Raw genomic sequence first — 22,618 nt, forward strand, 5'->3', positions numbered from 1 at the left:
TGTAGCTCAACGTGGGTTCGGGTATCGCGCATTGTGTGTCTTGTTTCAATCCTCTCACCCACAGTCGTATGCACACCTCGGCGTGGGGGAGACATCGCGCTTGAGCTTCCGGCTTCATCCTCGTCGTAGAAGCTAGCCGCCCTCGGTCCTTCGTCGCCTATAATCATGTTGTGTAAGATAATACATGTGTACATGATGTCGGCGATATTATTCACGTACCACAGCCGAGCCGGGGCCTTCACAATGTTGAATCGGGCTTGAAGGACCCAAAGGCTCTTTCGACGTCTTTCCGCGCGGACTCTTGACGCTGCGCAAAAAGAACCCGTCTCGGGTCTTGAAGGTTGCTGAGCGTCTTCACGAAAGTCGACCACCTTGGGTAGATACCATCGTCGAGATAGTAACCCATGTGGTATGTATTTCCATTGACGGTGAAGTCGATCGCCGGTGCTACACCATTCAACACATCATTGAAGAGGGGTGAAGAATAGAGCACGTTCAAGTCGTTGTTGGATCCGGCAACGCCGAAATATGCATGTCAAATCTATAGGCGGTAGTCGGCGACCGCTGCAAGGATAAGTGTTGGGCCGCCGCCTTTGTGGCCGCTTAAGTGTGGCCCCCTCCAAGCAGTCGGGCAATTCTTCCACCTCCAATGCATGCAGTCAATGCTGCCAAGCATTCCGGGAAAGCCATGGACTGATTCGTGAAGACGAAGCAACCGTTGGCAATCATCGGTGGTGGGTGCTCAAAGGAATTCATCACCGAAAATTGTACGAACGCCCTCGCTAAAATTTTTCACACAAAGGATTCCAGTGGACTCACCGACATGCAAATACTCGTCGAAGAGGTCGTCCGTTTGCCTAGTAGCGAGTTGTCGGATGACATACGTACACTTCTGCAACGCCGAGATACTTTGCCGACCGGCTGCATCTGGACCTGTTTGGAAGAATTCAACACGGGGGGACAATGTGTTGACAATACGCATAAACAAGCGCTTTGGCATGCGAAAATGACGCCTAAAGTAATATGCCGGAAACCGCGACGAGTCGGCAAAATAGTCGGCAACGAGCCTTTCGTGGGCTCCCTCCTGGTCACGATGGATGTAGCGGCTAGTTGATCTAGTTGGTTGAGAAGGAGGAGCGGGGGTATTCGCTGCGACATATGCTTCATAAGCGGCACGATGTTGTTCGTAGTATTCTTGTTCTTCGCGCTCTGCTTCCGCAATGAGATGGGTGAAATCCATTTGAGGTTTTGAGTGAGAGATAAAAGTGTAGATAAGTTGTATGAAAAATATGAATGAGAGATGATTTGATGTGAAAAATGGATGATGAATGCGTGTATTTATAGATGATTTTGGGGGGAAAAAATAAAAAAAATACAGAAAAATGGGCAAAAAAACGGGCATTTTTTGGGACTGGGAATTTTTTTTTTATTTTTTTTAAAAATAATAAAAAAAGATTTTCCAACAGAAATGTCGTTGGCTAATCACACCCTGCCACGTCACCTGCTAGCTGGCACGGACGTGCATCGAGCAGTGCCGTGCCAGCGGCGTGAGCGCAGCGGCAGACGACGTCTTCCGTGCCGCTGGCACGGACGGACGGGCGCCGTCCGTCCACATATGCTCTTAATTAAGTAATCCCTCCTTCTCTCATCAGCCACAGAAAGGGCGATCAACTCACAGAGCGAGAAGAGAGCGTAAAATGGAGTCAACAATGCTCTCACTCGGTGCTTCTACAGTCTCGATTTTGCTCCTCTCCAAGTCTCGTAATTACCATTCTTCCCCTCTCATTGCGCACCTCCACCGCCGATTCTCCTCCACTCTCCCCCTTCAGCTCGCCCACCTCCACCTCAGGCGCTGCGTCGACTCTGCCCGACTCGGACCGGGTTCGTTCGTGCGGGTATCGGAATTGCGTCCGGACCGGTCGCAGTTTTGCGCGAGGTATTCGGTGTTGAGTGCGTCTGGCGGCGAGGGGTTTGGCGGTGTTGATGGCGGTGCCGGCGGCGGCGGCGGCGATGGACCTCCGGGAAGTGGCGATGTTAAGCCGGGAGCCGTGGCTCCTGGGGCTGCCGATGGTGCTGCTTTGAGTTCGGATGTCATTATTCTGGATGTTGGAGTAAGGACTTGCCTCAATTTGATTTTGTAACACCTATTTCTGCTTTGCAGTCTTTTTCCGAGCTCTGCTAGTCCAAATAAGTTTGTTTTGGATAATATTGCTGATGTTCCCCACAACTTCTTCGTATATTTTTGGATAACATCATTTCATAGTTGACTGGCCGTTTATGGTAGATTGTTTCTAAATACTAATGTACAATTGATTGTCGATCAAATTATCCAGGCTGACATTTTTAATTACTGGTCTTATTCTTCTGATCATTTCCTAAATTTGTAGTATGTGATTTCTCTCATGTTTGGAATTTGAAACTTCCTTGGTATTGCAGGGGATGACATGTGGGGGATGCTCTGCGAGTGTGAAGAGAATTTTAGAAAGTCAAGTAAGCATCTGTAATCATTCATGATGCAAACATGTTTTAACCAAATGTCTGCTGGTTTTTGTTCTTCCTCTTGTATGAATTTCAGAGTATGCTTGATATAAGAAGCTCATTTGGTGCACATTTCTTTTGTTTGAATGGTATATTTGTGCTACATGAGGTTTCTTTTTTGGTTAGTACTTCTGTTATCTGTGTATTTGAAATTCTTTGTCTTTGTTGTTGAAGTAAGACAATGGTTTTTTGCTAGTATTATTATTTTTAACTTGTGAGCTTGTGGCAAAACTTGAATGAAAAGTTGAATGAGATCAGTGAACACTAATGCAATTAATCTGCTACACCAAGTAAAGAAAGAGTATGTGACTTGTTTGGGAGTGATGCTGTTAAAATGTTTATATAACAACCATAACTTTGAAATTTGGTTTAGTTACTGTAAAAAAATTTTGGTCAGGGTTTGTGGGAGAAAGATTGTTGAAAATGTTTGATGGAAGTCTCATGGCGATGTTTTACTAGAAATTTTGCTCTTAACAATAGAACTAATTGCAATACTATCAAACTGGCGAACAGCCGCAGGTTTCCTCCGCTAGTGTAAACCTGACGACGGAGACAGCAGTTGTATGGCCTGTTTCTGAAGCCATGGCAGCTCCCAACTGGAAAAAGGAAGTAGGAGAAGCTCTTGCAAAGCATTTAAGCAGCTGTGGTTTCACATCAAACTTAAGAGGTTTGCATCTAGTATCTTTGATTTGGATGTTTTATTCAAGTTGCTGATTGTTGTGCTACTTATGCTCTTGCAATTTTTAATTGAAAACTTCCATGTGAGTGAGTGGTTTTGTTGGTGTAAATGCTGAAATAGGGAGTTATATTTGCTATTTCTGGAAAAAGTGGCATATATGACTTCAATCTCCTTGAGTTTCTAGAAAATAACACTTGGTCAATATATATCTATGATACAAGGATGCATTAGTAATCCACCTTGAGGCTTTCTTTCCATCTCTACTCTCCAGTGATAAATATCTGAATTTATTATTGAGGATATGCCAATTTGGTGAATTTCAGAATAACAAGAGTCCTTGCATGGCATACTCTAATCACCAATGTCATTTTTATTTTAGTTATACCATGAAACGAGCAAGACACTGCAAAGGACTCCTATTTGGTTCTTTCTTTTCGCCAATTCGCTTCTCATTGGGAAAGAATCAGACATGCTATTGCATTTTCCTTAGAAATAAAGATATTGTCAAAGCAAGATAACTTGTTCTCTGGCATGATCAAGCGAGTCCTCACACCTTGTAACCTGTTCTTCTAAACTTCCAAAATTGTGCCACTGTCTACATACATTCTTGGATGGTTGCTATTAAGTTTAATTTCACAACCAAAATCATCTTGCTCTGAGCATATTCGTTTTCCTTCATCATTTTTTCAGTCACTGGCAAGTTGAGGTAATGACCAGTTTATTTTCCCAGAGAAAGAGAACAGTCAACATATTTAGTTTAGGATGGTATAAAAATATATATTAATGAAACTGGTCAGTCCAAATGATTTAGCTTCACAGATAAACTAATAACACCCTTTACATTCCCTTGATTAACATATGAAATGAAAATGGTAATTCTTTTCTTTTTCTTCACACATGATCCAGTGTGAGGGTTATTATTGGATATTTAGGGGAAGGGTCCAATCTAATGTTCGTTATCAGTTTTTTGTTAAAAAATCATCCAGTGCTGGGGTAGTTATCACTTATCAGATATTCGGAGAAGGCAGAGCCACAAGGTGGTAAACTGATTTTGACACATGGAGAAACTGACCATGAAAGATGTTTTGGTGCCTTGTTATGGTGATTCAAATGGGTCATAGCCGTCATAGGTTTTGAAATTAAAATTATACTCCCTTTGTCCCACAAAAGATGTCACACTTGTGGGATGACATGGGATTTTATAGGTTTTGTTTTGTGTGTTAAGTGGAGAGATAAAATATATTTTATATTAATATGAGAGAGAACTCTTTCCAAAAATGGAGATGTGTTATCTTTAGAAGGACAAACTAAAAAGGAAAGTAAGAATCTTTTGTGGGACGGAGGGAGTACTTAATTATGTTGACTTTATTTACGTTGATGATTTCAAAGAATATAACTGTAATGTCAATTCTTCTAAAACATGGAAACAATATGTTGAAATAATTACCTGTCAACTGAGGCTCTCGTCTGTTTTATAGTTAGAAGCCACACTATCATGCATGTGGCCTTCATATGACTTACATAGCTTTGGGGAATTGGCAGATCAGGAAGCTATTGAAGGGGATATTCAGTTATAGGGGGTGCAATGGATTCTTGTAACAACCATCAGTTTGCCATCATGGTATGTCTTGGCTCTATTCATGTTCGAGAGTTTCTTTCTAGTCTAGTTTGACCCTCTTTACCCAACTAAAGAAAATGCCAGCCCCGGGATATTCTAATAACATAGTATTTTCATCTTAGGTGTCTCTCTTCAGCGATAAGTGATGGATTTGTTGAAGGCGGGCGCATCTATCCTGTTAAGCAGATCAACTATTACAAGTGTTCCTAGATATAAGTGGATGTTTTAGTTATTTTCCTAAGGGATTAATGTATTAGCTTTTGTAAGAGGAGACTGTTAGAACTTACAAACAGTTTTGTTAATCTAAGCTTTGTGTAGATGAACCTCCTTGTGCGTATGAGTCCATGTTGCAAAATCAGTCCCTGGGATATGTAGTAATGGAAACACATCAGTTAATTACAGATTGTTATGTTTTTTTTAAATTAGCAGTGTTTAAGTTACCAATCGGTCTAAAATCGCTTTGACCATTATATTTGATAATACCGTTACTTTTAGGACAAAATATGGACCAATTTATTGTGCAACTATCAAACATAATGTTCAGACCAAAATTGTAAAATAGTTATTTGTTTAGGACCAAAAATGAATTTGTCTTTACTTAATAACCCGAAGTCACAATATCCGGGTGACTGAGGAGAGTTCACTTTGGTTTTTTACTTTTTTAGCTTTTACATAAAATATCTCAAGTTGTTTGTAGGCATATACCATTTGCTTTGATGCATATTTCTTGAAGGCATATCTACTTAAGCGAATAATGAAATTAAGTATAAGCTATATTTGTAATGTTTATAAATTGATTAAAAGGTCACCTTCGATTCAAAGTTCAGGTGATAATTTAAAAATAACGCAAGAGTTGAAGCACACAGTGAAGGTTTTCAACAAGGTTGATGAATCGTACACAGTGATGAAGGCGAAGAGGATGAGGTGGGCAGTTGTGACGGAGGAAGAAACGGTGGTATTTAATAAGTAGAAGTTAAGGCTACAAATTGGAAAATGCTAAAAGTTTAGGTATTAACTACTCCCTTCGTCCCATAAGAATATGCACTCTTTCCTTTTTAGTCCGTCCCACAAGAATATACACTTTCTAATTTTGTAAAGTCTTTTCTTTCTAATGAGGTGGGACCCATTCTCCACTAACAATACTTTAATTACTTTTTCTCTCTACCTCTCTCTTACTTTACCAATTTTACATTAAAACCCATGCCGAACTCAAAGTGCATATTTTTTGGGGATGGAGGGAGTATATTAACCCTTTATTTCATAATGTGAGATGAAAATAACATTTTTACTGTTGAGGTGGAAATTTGAAATCCAACTCATATTACTTGTCATCCTATTCACAATTTCAGCCCACTGGAAAATTTTTAACACGCCATGATAGACAATTTTCTCAAAGCTCATGCCATACCAAAAATAAGCAGAAGATAGAAAGTGCTGCCTGCCATGGGTTAGGAATGGAAGGACCTCTTAGTTAGTTTGTAGGTTGAATTGTCTTCTTTGAGTAGGAAATGATGTACAATCATATTTATTCAGTTTCACCGGCTTATACTGGATGGCTTGCTTATCCACATTGCAAATGTAGAACAAAACTTCTACACTTAGGGGTAGTATGGTAGGATAGATAACTCATCTATCTTGGAGTTATATGAACAAAAATAACCTAAAATGTGTGTTCTTATCATGTTTTGTTTATTTATCTTCCCTACCAAACTGCCCCTTTGATTCTACAAATATGATACAGATCTGCAGCAAGTCCCTAAAAAAATTATTGAAAATATGAACTAATTTAAATCCTGAAATTGGCTTTATTACAATTTATCTCTTCTGTGTGGCAATAACAATACCCATGATACTTTGCAGATTTGAGAAGAATGAACTTCCATGAGACATTTGAGAAGAAAATGAATGAAAAGCATACTATGTTAAAAGAAAGTGGTAAAGTTTCTCGCCTGCAGTCATTAGATCATCAATAAAATGGAACTGTTAATATAAACTTGGCAGGAGAATGTGAGATATGATGGAATTCCATATTTGGAATATTGCAAAAATATATTGCGTCTAAGCCATTCATTTAGGATTTAAAAAGATTTTTGCAGAATGTTGACTTCAGAGTACAGAAACACTTGGTTGAAAATTCTCAACAATGTTAGTGACTAGTTGAGGCCTGTTAAACATTATGATTATATTTTTTTTCTTCTTCTTTATTTGTGTTTTGGAGATGCAAAATAGTGGATCTTTCTTTAAGAATCAACCAGAAAATGTACAGAGTCAGTACAACCAATGGTCAAACCTCTCTATGTAAAATTGATAAAGCTAGATTGATAAATTCTTTATGCTTTTGAAAATCCAATATGTATCCTTCTCTGACACTCTAAATTGGCCCCTTCTTCATACGGAAAATGGTTTCTCTTCAGCTATACTGCCCAACATACAGCCGGGCAATATGTCACCATGGCACCTTCCCCTTTCCCCCTTCTTTCTAGCTATCCCAAGTCCAACACAAAGATCTGGGGAAGATCAAGGGGAACCGTAGAACTCTGCTATGACTTAAATAAACTATTTGAAGTATATATAGAAAGCTATATATTTGGAGCTTGATTACCTGTTCAGCTTATTATGCAGAATCTTAGGACAATGTGGATGCATATCACCTAAATTGAAAATTTGCCTATTTAACAGGTCGTGGCCTTGTTGTTTCTTGGGCTCTCTGCGCTGTGTGCATCTTTGGCCATATTTCTCATTTCTTTGGAGCCAACAGCTCATGGATTCATGCATTGCACTCGACGGGATTCCATATGTCTTTGTCTCTCTTTACACTGCTTGGTCCTGGACGCCAACTTATTACAGATGGCTTGAAAAGTCTACTTAGAGGGGCCCCAAATATGAATACGCTAGTTGGTCTTGGTGCTTTATCATCCTTTTCTGTCAGCACAATAGCAGCCTTAGTGCCAAAACTGGTAAAAAGTTTATAAACAAAACCTCTCACTTGGGTCTCAAATTAGAAATAAACACAAATGTCTATATACATTGTTGCAAATTATGCTTGATGTAACCTGAAGCTTACAATTTTTTCATGATCATCAGGGATGGATATATAATTAATGAAATTCTTAAATACAATTCACAGATGCACAAGAACAATATTTGACAGGATTATTGGCTGACATGAAAAAATGAATTCAATCTTGTACGTAGATGTTTCAGTGATCCCAAGACCAGTTTAAAAATCTTCCCACGTTGTATTGGAAATATTCCAATTTTGTATTTTAGAAATTCCATACTTTCATAAAGGTGGAATTTATATCCATTGGCTTAATGTTAGTGCAAAACTTAAATCATTTTTGTACAGTATGTGGCACATATCAAAGGAAAATGAGGCATTCATGCAGAGTATATTGTTTCATGCTTATTTCTATAGAGCTACATTTCAGTTTTGTTCTAGTTGCAGATTTCTTGTTATCATACTACTCTAATATGTTATCTTATTTGTTGATTGTTATACTATTCATGTTTGGTGGTTCCTACAACAATCACATTTTTTCACCTAAAATATCTGAATACTGTTTAGTATTTTATCTTTTCCCTAATCTTTGCATCTCATCCCTTAGAAGCATTTTTGTGTGTACCTATGGAATTTAAGGCTGCATTCTTCTGTATTAAATTATACTCCATTACTTTTGGCGTAGGGATGGAAGACATTTTTTGAAGAGCCAATTATGTTGATAGCATTCGTTCTACTTGGAAGAAATCTTGAACAACGAGCTAAGATAAAAGCAACTAGCGATATGACCAGCCTTCTTAGTACTATACCATCTAAAGCGCGTCTTGTCGTTAATGATGATGAAAAAGAGTCAAGCTCAACTGTTGAAGTACCTTCTAACAGTCTTTCCGTGGGAGATCATATTGTTGTCTTGCCTGGTGTAAGAATTGCCTATTGCTTTTTCAACGCCGTTGCATTCACCTGCTCCACCACCAATTAAACTAAGCAAAAACAAGAGAAAAATACATCTAGTCTGCATCATGAACCTGATGAAATTTTAAGTTTTTTTAAGAAAAATTAGAACATCTGTAATCATCTTTTTGTAAAACAATCATTGTCATATGGGCACTGCATCATGTATGCTCTTGCATTATGTTTTTCACATTTTGTCATGCATGTAGGATCGTATTCCAGCTGATGGAGTTGTTACAGCTGGCAGAAGCAGTGTTGATGAGTCGAGCTTTACTGGGGAACCTCTTCCCGTCACTAAATTACCCGGGGTACTGTCACTGCTGATTTTTATTATTGTTGTTTTGTGCATTGTTATTTTCTACGGAGATGGTGCAAGTGTTTACTGTGCTTGCCTTTCATTGTTGTCAAGAAAGGGAATCTGGTTGAGCGACTAAAATTTTAGTATATATATGATGTTCTTTCTTACCAGCAAATTTGGAGCTGATAAAATACTTGTTAGAGTTAACTTTCTTCAAACTAATAAATTAGTTCATTGTCAAATCTTCCTTGTTGTTAAGGTAGTAACTTCGATCTACAAATCACAGGAAACCTCTCTTTAAACAAACTTGCCCACTCCAGTCTTTTTTGAAATACAATGGAAGTTCTGTTGGGCCCTTCTCTTTCTATGCATTCCCACTATTTATTTCCTTAATTCCCACAACAGGGACAATGTGAATATGGATAAAGAGGGGCTGCCATCTCAGTTTTTAATGTCATCTTTGGGTTTGGTGGGTGTTATTCCATTTTGAAAGTTTTATTTTAAGTGCCCCCTTTGTTAACATGATTATGTCTTGCTGTTTTAGGCCGATGTTGCAGCTGGAAGCATAAACCTAAATGGAAAAATTATCGTTGAGGTGCGCAGGCCAGGTGGTGAGACTGCAATCGGTGACATTTTCCGGCTGGTTGATGAAGCACAGACGAGAGAAGCTCCTGTTCAACGGTTGGCTGACAAGGTCCATAACAGTAACTTTTTTCGTACTCCCATTTATGATGTTTACACCTGTCATCTCTATATCCTCCTCCTCCTCCTCTCTCCCTCTGGAGTAGCTCCTGTATAATGGTTAGCTGACAAGGTTCATAATCGTAACTTTCCTTTCTCCCATTGGTTATGATGTTTGTATCTGATGTCCCTAAATAATCCGGACCTCTCTCTCTCTCTCGCTGTATATATGTTCATTCTTTGATAAAATTATACTTTAACTGCACCTTTCTTAATAAAGATACTGGAAAGGATGTACTATTCAGTTTATCTTGCAACTATCTTGTTGTCATGATTTAGTATTCCATTTAACTGAATTAAATTATTCTCAAATTGAGATGTTTATACTTTATAAAGATATTCTCCTGCTTGTATTAATTAACTATAACTGAAATACATCACCTAATTAGTTTGTTAAATTTTTAATGTTTATTTTTATCCACACATCTATATATTGAATTTTTAATTGAATTATTCTCAAATTCGATATTACTAATTTCAATAGCAAATTTTATATTTAAAAGTTACTTTTGATGGTTTCTCTTACTTTCTCCTTGAAATAGATTTAAGATACTATACCCTTGAAATTTTAAGGCAAAACATTTACTCTTTTAATTAATGAAATTACAGCAGCACTTTGAACAGGAAACCAAGAGTTACTAAGTTGGCTACCACTACCAGCTTAAATTACATGAGAAGAAACTAGCGTACTGCAAATCCGAACTAAATAAATTACCTATCTTTCGTTGATTTTTTATTTTAATTCCTGTTTGTGATGGATGATGATGTCTGTGACAAGTGATCTACTAACACACTATTCTATTAATATTAAATTTGCCATTGCCCATGTTTATATTGTATACCCTCGAGTATTACCTGCTTGATTGCATGATTAGAATATGCTTTTTGCTGGAGGTCCAATCACAGTCAACTAACTCTGCTATAGTAAATCCAGGTTGCTGGACGTTTTACTTACGGAGTAATGGCGCTTTCTGCTGCCACATTTATGTTCTGGAATCTTTTTGGTTCACAAATTCTTCCAGCAGCTATTCACCAAGGATATACCATGTCATTAGCATTGCAACTCTCCTGTAGTGTTTTGGTATTCCTTTCTTATCTCACGTCTGATTCCAGCATCAAATTTGAAAATTTAAAAATAATGTTAGCAGAGAGTTTGAAAAAAGGGAAACAGATTTAAAACCCTTTTCTTTCCTAATTTTATCCGTTTGTTTCACTTAAATCCTTTCTTCTGGAACAATTATTCACTTTGTGACTTGAATTGAAAGTACAAATGGTTTCCTTTCCTCACTGTAAAAGATGCTCGTCTATATTTTCATTCTTGTGTTAAGAATCACACCAGGTATACTGGTACCTGCTATTCACCGTTTGATCTAACCTTGTCACCAATATTATTTAAATTATTTGCACCTTTTACAGTAAGGTACCTTAAAAAAAGATAAATACCAAGTAACTAACCTGTGGAACTAGACAGCACATTCAAAACCCTGGTTTTTTCCATGCTTCCACTATGAAGTCTTGTAATCTCCATCTGTCTTATTTTAATCATCTGTTCGGTGTTTGGTGATCTATGTTTTAAAGTTACTAAATTAGTATCCCTCTCCTTGTTGACTTCATACAGGTTGTTGCATGTCCTTGTGCTCTTGGGTTAGCAACACCTACAGCAGTTTTGGTAATATTTGTATATTGGATGTTATTCCAGTATTCTCTTACGTGGTTCATATAGAGTGTTAACTTTGTTATGCTTTTATATAACCGTTAGTCCATAATTCAGGTTGGAACTTCACTGGGTGCTAAAAAAGGGCTACTTTTGCGTGGTGGAAGTACCTTAGAAAGATTTTCTGGTGTTAACACGATTGTATTTGATAAAACAGGGACGTTAACAATTGGAAGGCCTGTTGTCAAAAAAATACTGGTACAAGACTCTCAAGCCGATAAAACTCCAGAGTTGAGTACAGAATTTTGCAATATAATTTTGTTATACTGGTCAAGCATGAAACTTGCATGGTTAGGATAAGTTATGGATAAACACTTGTGACTAAACATCATATAGCAGTCTGAGCAAATCACTCAGCTGTTTCATTTGGAAAACAATATACTAATATTGTGAGAAAGGGAAGATTTGGTGTAGGCTTGTGCTTCTTCAGTTTTGCACCAAGTCCCCAAATGAAAGATGCACTACGAGATTTTTTGGAGCAAGAAGAAAAGGGATTCAGTATTTGAGAGGGATGTGAAGGCATAGTTATACCCAATTAAGAGTGTTTCCAGTTTCTTGATAATTGTGCTTCTGTGCACACAAAACTAGGCCCTTGATGTTCACTGTATGTCATGTTCCTTAAAGCAAAGTAAAGTGTGGAAACATAGATGACCCTTGTCGACTTAAAGGAAGTAGTTTCAAATATTCTTAGTGTAGATTAGATAAATGTTGGTGATAGTTGTAAGCTGTGTTTGATAGCTTGAAGTTACATTTTCAACCTAGCATTTTATTCAGATGCTATGATGGAAGTTATTCCAATTTTTATGGGCTTCAGATGATATTGAACATGGTTCAATGCAGGCTAAATTCAAATGGTAACTGGTCTGAAGTTGACATTCTGAAGTTGGCAGCTGGAGTAGAATCAAGTACAATACATCCAATTGGAAAAGCAATTGTAGAGGCTGCAAAGGCTCAGAACTGTCTGAATGTAAAGGTATATACTCTACCAATAGAAATTGATGCCACTTAGTGGCAAGGATTCTTTGTGATTTGCAATATGAAGTTCTAACTGCACTGCATGCACACGTTCCAGTTATATTCAAACATTTTTAGTCAAGGAAACACTTTCTGTCAAGAATGCTTTGATGTTTTTCTTACACACTTCATGGCCTGGGCTTTAGTATATTAATATAAATACCTATTCTGATCATAATGCTATAATAGAACCTCATGCTTCAGCTGCTTCTGGGTTCCATTTTTCAGAGATTTTATGAAATTATTTGGTATAGTTTTTTGTTTTACTAATTTCATTCAAATTTACATATTTAGGTAGTACATCTTGATAGTACAATCCAGAACATGATGAACTCTATATGGTTTTCCATTGCCAGTGTCTTGCATGAACTTGGTTCATGTCTAGTTTTCGTTGTGATGTTACATTTTTTATTTGATATAATAATGTAGCATAGTTAATTAAGGGCCTTAAAGGGAACCTTTCTGATGCTCCACAGATCTATGTTTCATCAATTCTTCCACTTAATCACTGAAATTACCATCACTTTGTCTAGGATGCTGAGCTAATTAATTTGTAACTTTTATCTTATCAAATTGTCAAGAAATACTTTTAGATTTACTATTGATTGTAACTGTAGGTAGCGCAAGGAACATTTTTTGAGGAACCTGGATCTGGTGCTGTGGCAACTGTTGATAAGAAAAAGGTTGCTGTTGGTACAATGGACTGGGTTCAAAGGTAACATATGTCTATAATCTTCTTTTGAGGCAGCAAGTAACCACTACTTTGGTATTATAGTGTGTAGCACAATCTAAATATGGCTGCAGATGACTCTCATCACCAAATCCATAAATACATATTATTTCGGACTAGCCCACACTAATCAATAGCAATTCTACTCAAGAACTGTTGGAGATACAGCTGTTCAAACTTCTTCTGAGAATACAGTTGTCACCAGTCAGTTGAACTGTAGAACAATGATATAACTATGGAAGAAAGCCTCATGATAATGCATTCTTCCAGTACAACAATTGAATTTACTAGAAAGTAAGACAGTAAAGGAAACATCACTACTATTACTTGAGGCAACAAGGAATTTTGTATGCCTAGATGTTTGTAGTTTGTGAAATCAAAAAGATCCTTGCACTTTGGTATTTGCTTGAGTCTTTCCGTCTGAATCATAGAATGGTTGCATGAAAATTGAAAGCCTTTCTGATACTTTCTTTTGTACTAAAGCTTTACAGTTTGAATATCTAACCTCATGTAGGCATGGAGTAGTTGGCGATAGTCCATTCCAAGAAGCTGAAGAATTTAAAAATCAATCAGTTGTATATGTTGGGATAGATGGTATTCTTGCTGGAGTAATTTATGTTGAGGATCAAATCAGAGAAGATGCCAGGCATGTGATAGAATCATTGACTCATCAAGGAATCAATACATATTTACTTTCTGGTGATAAAAGAAGCGCTGCTGAATACGTGGCTTCTGCTGTTGGTATTCCAAAAAACAGGGTGAGGCATTTGCATAACACATACTTCCAATTTTGGGTAGAGTGGTTAATATCACCAGAATTCAGCAAGTTCTGTCAAGTTCTTGAGAATTATAAAGTTAATATCAAGTTTCATCAGTGAGATTGATCAGGTTACCATCCTTAACTTGGAGTGTTACAATAGTTTCTCTAAGTGGATGGAGATCTTGGTACAAACTAACTTGTATAAAAAAACTGATTCTTTCTGTTACTTTGGGTTGGTATGAATAACAAACCGTCAAATACCTCAATCCACATCAGCTGTTAAAATGCATGTCCTGTGTACTAGGAACTTATGTGTATTCACTAGTGCATCAGATAGAAACCTGAAAATGCAAGATCTATGATATCCCAAACCAAGTTTGATGCAAGTATACTGTTTGAAGTGCAACCATATAGAGATCGGATTTTAAGCAGAGTATATATTTGTGAATTATGAAACTATAATTTTCCTGATATAAGTTTTGCTTAGTAGTAACTCTCTTCAGAGAAGAGATAAAGGAATAAAGCTTTGAGCAAAATATTTTTAATTTCATTGAGTATGAAATGGAATGGTAGACCTGACTGCCCAAATATAGTTACATTGATATGAAGCTAAATGTAATTTGTAAAATAGATGGCATTTGCTTATGTGTTATTCACTCAGTACAATAATCTTATTGATCACTACTTGTAATAAGTATGAAATGAATTTATGCATTAAATGGCTGGTTGATTGCAGGTTTTATATGGAGTCAAACCTGATGAAAAAAAGAACTTCATTAGCAAACTTCAGGAAGGTCAGAATGTTGTTGCTATGGTTGGTGATGGAATCAATGATGCAGCTGCACTCGCATCATCTCATGTCGGAATTGCCATTGGTGGTGGTGTTGGGGCTGCTAGTGAGGTCTCCTCTATTGTGCTCATGCAGAACAGGTTGTCCCAGGTATTATGATGACCCATTTCAAAGTATATTTCGGGATTATCTTTCTTTTTGGTTCTCTACTAAGTTTTAGGACACCACTGATATCATATTGAACTGTAGGTATTGGTTATTGGCCCATAGCATGTATAGTTGAGATGCTTTACTTTATAGCCTTCTGCAAAGACTTCTATGACTTGTAAGAGCAAGATATTTTGGACGTATGTGCAAATTCTTAGGCTTGGGATTTGTAATTTATGTCTTTTAGATGAGGAAAGAACCTCACTCACTTTCACCGAGGGGCAATTTCCATATTAGTTCCACAGCACGCACAAGCTTTTGAGGTGTGAACTGGGTGATGCTACTGTGGCTTGCTACTCTTACCAGAGAAAGCTTGAGGTCATGCTTTAGCAAACTTAGATGCTTTGCTATTACAAGTCTGATAATTATATATAAAAACTAAATCAAATTACCTAGTATAAAGCCCAGAATTAAAAAAAAAAAACCTATTTATGGTCTTGGTAGAATTATAAGTACTTAACAATCTGATTGGTAGAATATAGGAAATAAAGAGTCATTTCCAGTTATAAAAATAGAAAACCAGTTAAGTTACCAAGTCGTGACCACGAATAAAAAAGAAATTTTGATGATCCCAAGTGGGCTGTCTGAAGTTGAACTGGTATACTCAATGTGCATATAAGTAGTATCATGAATTCAGATAACTTATATCTTTGTGTGTCTGCTTAATATGGTTTTCCATGTAGTTACTTGATGCACTGGAGTTAAGTAGACTTACCATGAAGACTGTGAAGCAAAATCTATGGTGGGCCTTTGCATACAACATTGTGAGTTTTTCGCGACTCTGCAATTTATTTCATATAAGGAAAATCATATTTTTAAAATTTTTTGGAGTTATAAAACCCTGGTAGAACAAATCCAGTGTAACAAAAAAAAAGGACTGGAGCTATGTCTACAAATCAGGAAATTTGTAAACTGCTAACTCAAACCACAATGGACTGAAGGATCGCATGGGACTGATCATGGACTTTTGAGCATCAAGGGTCCATGGCTAAAGTTTTCTATGCACTTGATTTAGCGTAGCATAGTTAACCTGTGGCACGTCGTAACTGTCAAATCTTGGCTTGAGTGGACTATTTTCTCAAGTGGGTAGTTATTACAACCCCAGATAATGCAACATTATCTGCTCTATTAAGTAATTGACATGTAGTGATGGTGTCTCTCAAGCTTTTAAATGTTATTGACTTCATCTATACGCGGATCTGAGAATGTGTCCCTTAGGACCTAGCAAACGGATTACTTGTAAATGGTAGATAGAAGCAACTGATAATTTGAAAATGTTAATTTCCCATGCAAACTTAATGGTCCTGCTTCATGTCCCATATTATATCACATCATGGTTCTCTTCCTCTGAAATTCATGCTTTTGAGGCCATGTTGATATGAAGTCATAGTATCAACCTTCTGAAAATGACAATTAAAGTTTGATGCTGTCGGGCTAGATTAGATTGTAACAAACTTACAGTGCTCTTCATGTACTTGCCATTGTATAACATTATTCACGATAATATAATGTTTCTTGCCACTATTTCAGTGGGAAGACTGATGCATTTGATGCTGTTCTGCTTCTTTGATTGTTCTTTTGAGTTGCAAACCGATGTTTTAACATGTAGTATCCACAGATTTAATAGCATTCTCTTCTGGAAATCCCAGCTGGAAAGTAATCCTACTTTTATTGCAGTTGGTTAGTTATGTTCTCTTCGTTTCTACAGGTAGGAATCCCCGTAGCGGCTGGGACGTTGCTGCCTGTGACTGGAACCATGCTATCACCTTCGATTGCAGGTGCACTTATGGGATTGAGTTCTATTGGTGTGATGTCAAACTCAATACTTCTCAGATGGAGGTTTAAATCGATAGAGAAAGATATACATAAATTACCTCTATACGTCAAGGCCCCTTTGGATGCCGAAAATACTGGGAATGGAGACGCAAGATTGCAACGCCCATATTGAGCTGCTAGATAGAGTTTTTAAGTGGTGAATGGTTTGTAGATGGACTCATTCGAACACGGATGCCAAGATTGCACAAGCACATGTTCTCATTGGTGTGGGAAGTGACTGAATCTTGAATTTAGAATCTTGAATTTTGTATCCTTGTGTGATTAAATTGCCTCTGAGGCTATGATGGATTTTAAGTAATTTTACTTCCAATTACACATCATTAGTTTATAATTATTGTCAAATGATAAATATTAATAAATTTAAATAAAAATAATATCATGCTACATATTTTAATATAGATTAAAATAAAAAACATAAACACATTTAAATTATAAATCAAAATCCCAAAGATAAGTGTGCAAGAAACAAAAAAATATTAGTAATCAAATAAATGTCCATATGATAAAATTAGGCATTAAAAAAATTATTACGTACATGGTAAAAAAATCACATTAAAAACTACTGTGTTGATTACAATATTTGCATTTGGAACCACCTGTTGTGATGATCAAAACAGAAGACAAAAATCTGGCAAGTTGGAAGTGAAGAATCAGCAGACGCTATACAATACAAAACTCCAGATATTAGGCGGTTACGAATCTAGTTTTGAACTGCAAAAATGCACAGTTTCACTTTCACACCATGCAAGTCATGCCTACCTGTATCAGATGCGAGTGTGGAACGCTCAAATTCGCAGTCCCCCCTCCTGCTGTTCTTTCTCAAGAACGCGTAAAAATAATTGATCACGAGCTTCTTTATGAACCAAGAATCCTTCCTTGCTCGAATATTATCATGCCCGAGAAGGTATACGACACCAGACTCCTTTGCCTTGCGTAGGAAAGACAGCTCCTCGAGACTTTGCTCCGCATCAATGCTGATCTCCTCTGTTTGTGCCTGCTGCTGTTCCTTCACCATGCTTCCTCCTGAGATAAACTTGCTCGTATCTTTGAACTCCTCCAGGAGAGGGACACCGAGTGAATACACACTCCCATTTGGAGCTATTAGAATTCTCGAGAAAGTTTCTTCTTTAGCATCAGAGTCATCATCATCACTCTCTAGCGATCTCTCCTGAGCTTCCCGCCAAATGAACTTCTCAAGAGACTCAATCAGAAATTGCTCAAAGGTCTGTTGGTTTTCTTTGCGAACATCCTTGTATCCGTATCTGTTACCAGCAGAGGACTAGAGTATTTCATAAAATCTTTTTTACACATTATCGAAACAAGTAATATAGCCTGCTCAGGCCACAGGCTATCACTCTGAGGCCTAAACAGAAACCTCACTCTGAGGGACAACAGATACTGGAACATACTTTATACACACAAATATCATCATTGAATGCACAGCAGGTAGTGTTGTCAGGAAATGCCCAAATATAGCCGGTACCCCCCCTTTGCCAGCTCATTATAAATCAAGCCAATTCCAGGAGCCCTAACAGTTCCAAGGTCGGGACCTAGTTCCCGAAGCACATCCATTGACATCTTCTGCTTCACCTCTGTCTCATATTTTAGCTTACAGATTGAATGTGCTTCATTCACAAGCTTAGTAATCTTGTTGGAGTAAAATGCTGAAGTGAACTTTAAGCTGAGTTAATAACTGAAACAACTTTCCAGGCCAAATCAGAGAGCAGGGGTCTCTCATATTTCTGTATTATCTGTGGGTGATTGATGATACTTCCTTTTTCTTGATATTGATTGTTGTATGGTATTGATAATTGTTGATCTCTCTCATCCACCTTTTTAAGTTTAACTCTAGTTTATTGAAAAGCACTCATAAAAACATTTACTACTATAGCCATAGTTAATTGGCGTTGTTTTCACTTTTCAGTACTTGTAATCTTTACACACAAAACCATATTTCCTGAATCCTTTATCTTGTTATGTGCAGAAATTATGTGGTTCAGTTCATTTTGGAACTTAAGATCCCATCTGCGACATCCAAGTTGACATGTCAGTTTGAGGGTAACTATGTGAATCTATCCAGACAAAAGTTTAGTAGCCATGCGATTGAAAAGTGTTTTGTGGTATGTAACAATGAAACACAATCAAAGATCATCCATTAATTGCTCTCTGCCACTTACTTTGAGCAGTTGCTTCAGGATCCTCATGCAAATTATGTTGCGCAAACAGCTCTTCGAGTTACTGAGGTATGCTTTTCACTGACATCTTGCTGCTAATAATTTGCTAATTCATTCTCCATCAGACTGCTAGTTTTTTGTTGGAATCAAATTGATACATGACATGTAACTTGCACTTATGGTAGAAAGTAACATTATATGAGTTAAAAAATATGACGGTCTTAACTTATACGAGACATATTTATATGTCGAGCATTACCCTGTCTTCTTATCCAACACCTCAGTTGAGAACAACCCCTGGAAAAAGAGTGGTCCTCTACACTAAGAAATTGCTGCAAATCTGTTCTGTAAAACTGTTTTGTTCTTTACCTCTCTAAATCATATTTTTACCTCATTGGTTTTATAACTTTTATTTGTCCGTCAGTCTTTAAGTGAACCATCTCTAAAAATGTTCAACTAGAATCCTCTCTATTTTTCTCTACTAGAAGTATTCTAGTTATTGATTTAAACATTTAGCACATGTTTCCATATAAGTGGTTCCACTATGATGCACGTAATGAGTTCAAGAAGTGGAAGATGAGAAGGCTTCTTGGCACTGCAACCAAATTTTCACTCTTTTTCATGCACTAGAGCTAAACTAGCTACTTCAGTTGCTATTTGCAGCCAAAAATGAGGATTAGTTTTACATATCTTTGATGAATATATTTGATGACTTTAGGGCCTGTGTTTTTTATTCATCTGATTCCACGTTCACTTGGGCATTCTTTTTGCTTAATGAAAGTACTCATATATGGGATATTCTTGACAAAGCCACTTATTTTTCTGTTGCAAGCAGGGATCTCTACATAGTTCTCTAGTTAATGCGATTGAATCCAAGAGGATTTTCTCTCATAAGGTTTTGAAGAAGTGAACTACAGTCTCCTTCTATGTTGTTTGAATCGGACTCCATGTGTGAAAACTTAGCTGTAGTCCTGCTCAGTAAGGACCAGATTTTTTTGTCAATTTTGCTCAAAACTGTTTTTGTTACACGAGCTTTTACTTTACTCACAGGAAGAGTGTAAAGAAAGGCAATCATGCCTTGAAACACTTCAACAATTGTTTTTTGTTGTCAAGTGTACGTTCAGGCTAACTTTTATCCACGTGCACGTTGGATCCTCTTTATTTGACAACCTTTCGATGTATATATAACAAAGTTATGCAACAGATTCAGCTATGCGATTCACAGGCTTTTTGATTGCTGCATCCTGCATGTTTAGCATTGGCAAATAATGCATACTCCTGCTGTGCAGCATATGTATATGGACAGTTTTCTGTTGTCTAAGCTGTGCATTTAGGTTATCGTTGATGAATTCGTCGTTGTTTTGATCAATAATTTGCATAATATGGATCAATCTATTGTTTAGAGTGCAAAATTTAACAGTATAAAAACATTTCTATGTATGTTTACTTCTGCAGTTATAATTAATGCTCATTTGAGAATGAAGGTGATATTCTATATTTATGTTCATCTGTATACATCTCTATTTATTTTGATATGATGGATAGATTTTTGTAAATTACGACTGGACTATAATGTATTTTGTGATGAAGATATTTCGAGTATCTCATAAGATGATTTTTGAAATTGCAAACGTTAATTCACAAAATTAAAATCTAAAGTACAATGCAATTTGACATGCTGTCAGATAAAATGATCCTATGCATACTAATTTTAATACAGATTGATGGGATACGAACTAAACAACTAAACAATAATTGCGAGCCCAATAGCAGTGACGGCCCATCAGCCCAAAACCCAAGAAAGAGTATCAGTTCGGCACAACCAAAGAGTTCGGTCACAGCCTATAGCTCGGCAAAACCCAAGAAAGAGTATCAGTTCGGCACAACCAAAGAGTTCGGTCACAGCCTATAGCTCGGTAAAAGCCGACCAATCGAGCTCAACTCTCAGATCGGCAAAAGCTGATCGGCAAAGTTCAGCAGTTCGGTCTCAGTATCCGACCGAACAAGGAGATAGTGGACCCATGCAGGATCTCCACGACCTCCATTACACCCACGATCTATTTAGTGGTATTAAGCAGTTATCACCCCCCCTACCAGGGCTGCAAACCACGATCTTAGTTCGAATGTATAAATAGAACTTAGATCAGATAGACAAGGGTTAAGTTCTCTAGACCCTGAATCTCATATAGCAAATCAGTATTGTAATCTGTAAGCTAGACCAAGCAATACAAATTTGCCCTCTATTCTTCCCGTGGACGTAGATTTACCTCAGTAAATCGAACCACGTAATTTTCAGTGTTGTGATCTTCATTTATTACTTGCATTTATTCCCATCAAAAATTCGCTAAATCATCACTGGCGCTGTCTGTGGGAAAACAGAAAACCAAAACTGTGATAAAAGCGAGTTTTTGATCCTCCTCCACCAAAAAATGCGTACCAGATCACATAATACCCATACTTCCGTCCGTGATGAACGTGAGGAAGCTAGTCCAGCCCGTAGGTCTGGAAAACAGCCTCGGGAGAAATCTGCCTCCAGTTCTCACGGTGAAAGAACAAACCACTCAAAAAGTCATCGCACCGAGCCTCCCCAGCAGCTCGCTTTGAATGAGGCTGTCAAGTTGTTCTTGGCTGAGAAGCAGGATGAGTTCTTAACATTCCTGCAAAAGAGCCAGAAGCCGGAGAAGAAAACGGCGGATTCTCCCTCCCCCTCCAGACATGAAAGTCACTACCGCAGTAGTGTCGCACCTTCCAGGAGAAAGAATCCTCACCACCGATATGTTCCTTCTCATCCTTGTTACCGAAATCATAGGAGAACTCCATCTCCACCATACCGTAGAGATGTCGGATTCGCTATGTATGGAGCGCTGAAGACTCCATTTTCGGATGATATCACCAGAACTCCGTTGCCACAGAATTACCGAACTCCGTCAGTGACTTATGACGGGTTAGTGGATCCTCATGATTTCCTGGGACGCTATCAGTATAATATGGCGAACCAAGGTCTCAATGAGGTTCATATGTGTAAGCTGTTTCCCGAGCTGCTCATCGGGAACGCAAGAAGGTGGTTCGATAGCCTCCCTCAAGGCAGCATTAGATCTTACAGAGATCTAATGGATGCTTTTCATAGGAGGTTCTTCCAGAAAGCGGAAACCCGAATCACTTCGGCTCAGCTGCTTTCTATACGTCAAGGTCGCGATGAAAAGATTAGCGACTTCATGACAAGATTCCACAAGGAATGCCTACAAGTAGATGATCTCAATGATCTACTTGTCATTTCGGCATTCCAAAATGGAATTCTGCCAGGAGCTCTCTACAGAAAGCTCGTTGAATGCAGTCCGCAAACAGCTCAAGAGATGTGGGACATTGCGGACCAGTTTTCTCAGGCTGATGAGGCAGACCGTCGAAAACGGTCTTTAGACAGCTCTTCCAGAGGAGACAAGAGGAAGCCCGATCATAGCGATCAGGGGCATCCTCGCCGAACTCCTTTTGAAAGGATTCAAAGGGCACCGGTACAAGACAGGTTGGGACCACGTCTCAATCTTGAGAAACCCCCCGCTCAGTTCGTAC

The 22,618-nt window shown here is 37.8% G+C and overlaps 1 protein-coding gene and 1 pseudogene across 1 annotated transcript; one reads left to right on the forward strand and one right to left on the reverse strand.

Annotated features, from left to right (window-relative positions):
* The first annotated feature begins 1,662 nt into the window (after positions 1 to 1,662).
* Positions 1,663 to 17,208, forward strand: LOC121805707 (copper-transporting ATPase PAA1, chloroplastic-like). The gene is made up of 17 exons (XM_042205664.1): positions 1,663 to 2,111; positions 2,437 to 2,490; positions 3,052 to 3,205; positions 6,696 to 6,770; positions 7,515 to 7,792; positions 8,522 to 8,755; positions 8,997 to 9,095; positions 9,630 to 9,779; positions 10,761 to 10,907; positions 11,445 to 11,495; positions 11,598 to 11,770; positions 12,381 to 12,513; positions 13,172 to 13,269; positions 13,799 to 14,042; positions 14,781 to 14,984; positions 15,725 to 15,805; positions 16,750 to 17,208. The coding sequence occupies exons 1-17, from the start codon at positions 1,698 to 1,700 to the stop codon at positions 16,987 to 16,989; spliced, it is 2,829 nt and encodes a 942-aa protein (XP_042061598.1). The 5' UTR covers positions 1,663 to 1,697; the 3' UTR covers positions 16,990 to 17,208.
* A 404-nt stretch (positions 17,209 to 17,612) lies between these two features.
* On the reverse strand, positions 17,613 to 18,449 carry LOC121804384 (annotated as a pseudogene).
* Positions 18,450 to 22,618: the final 4,169 nt, after the last annotated feature.

Source organism: Salvia splendens, chromosome 5, assembly GCF_004379255.2.
Source record: "Salvia splendens isolate huo1 chromosome 5, SspV2, whole genome shotgun sequence".
Classification (NCBI taxonomy): Eukaryota; Viridiplantae; Streptophyta; class Magnoliopsida; order Lamiales; family Lamiaceae; genus Salvia; species Salvia splendens.

What these genes read in the sequence shown, in the direction of transcription:
- LOC121805707 (XM_042205664.1), top strand. Translation starts at nt 1,698, where the DNA reads ATGGAGTCAACAATGCTCTCACTCGGTGCTTCTACAGTCTCGATTTTG. An exon ending in TTTCACATCAAACTTAAGAG is followed by an intron (nt 3,206 to 6,695) that starts GTTTGCATCTAG and finishes GATACTTTGCAG; the next exon opens with ATTTGAGAAGAATGAACTTC. An exon ending in CAGCCTTAGTGCCAAAACTG is followed by an intron (nt 7,793 to 8,521) that starts GTAAAAAGTTTA and finishes CTTTTGGCGTAG; the next exon opens with GGATGGAAGACATTTTTTGA.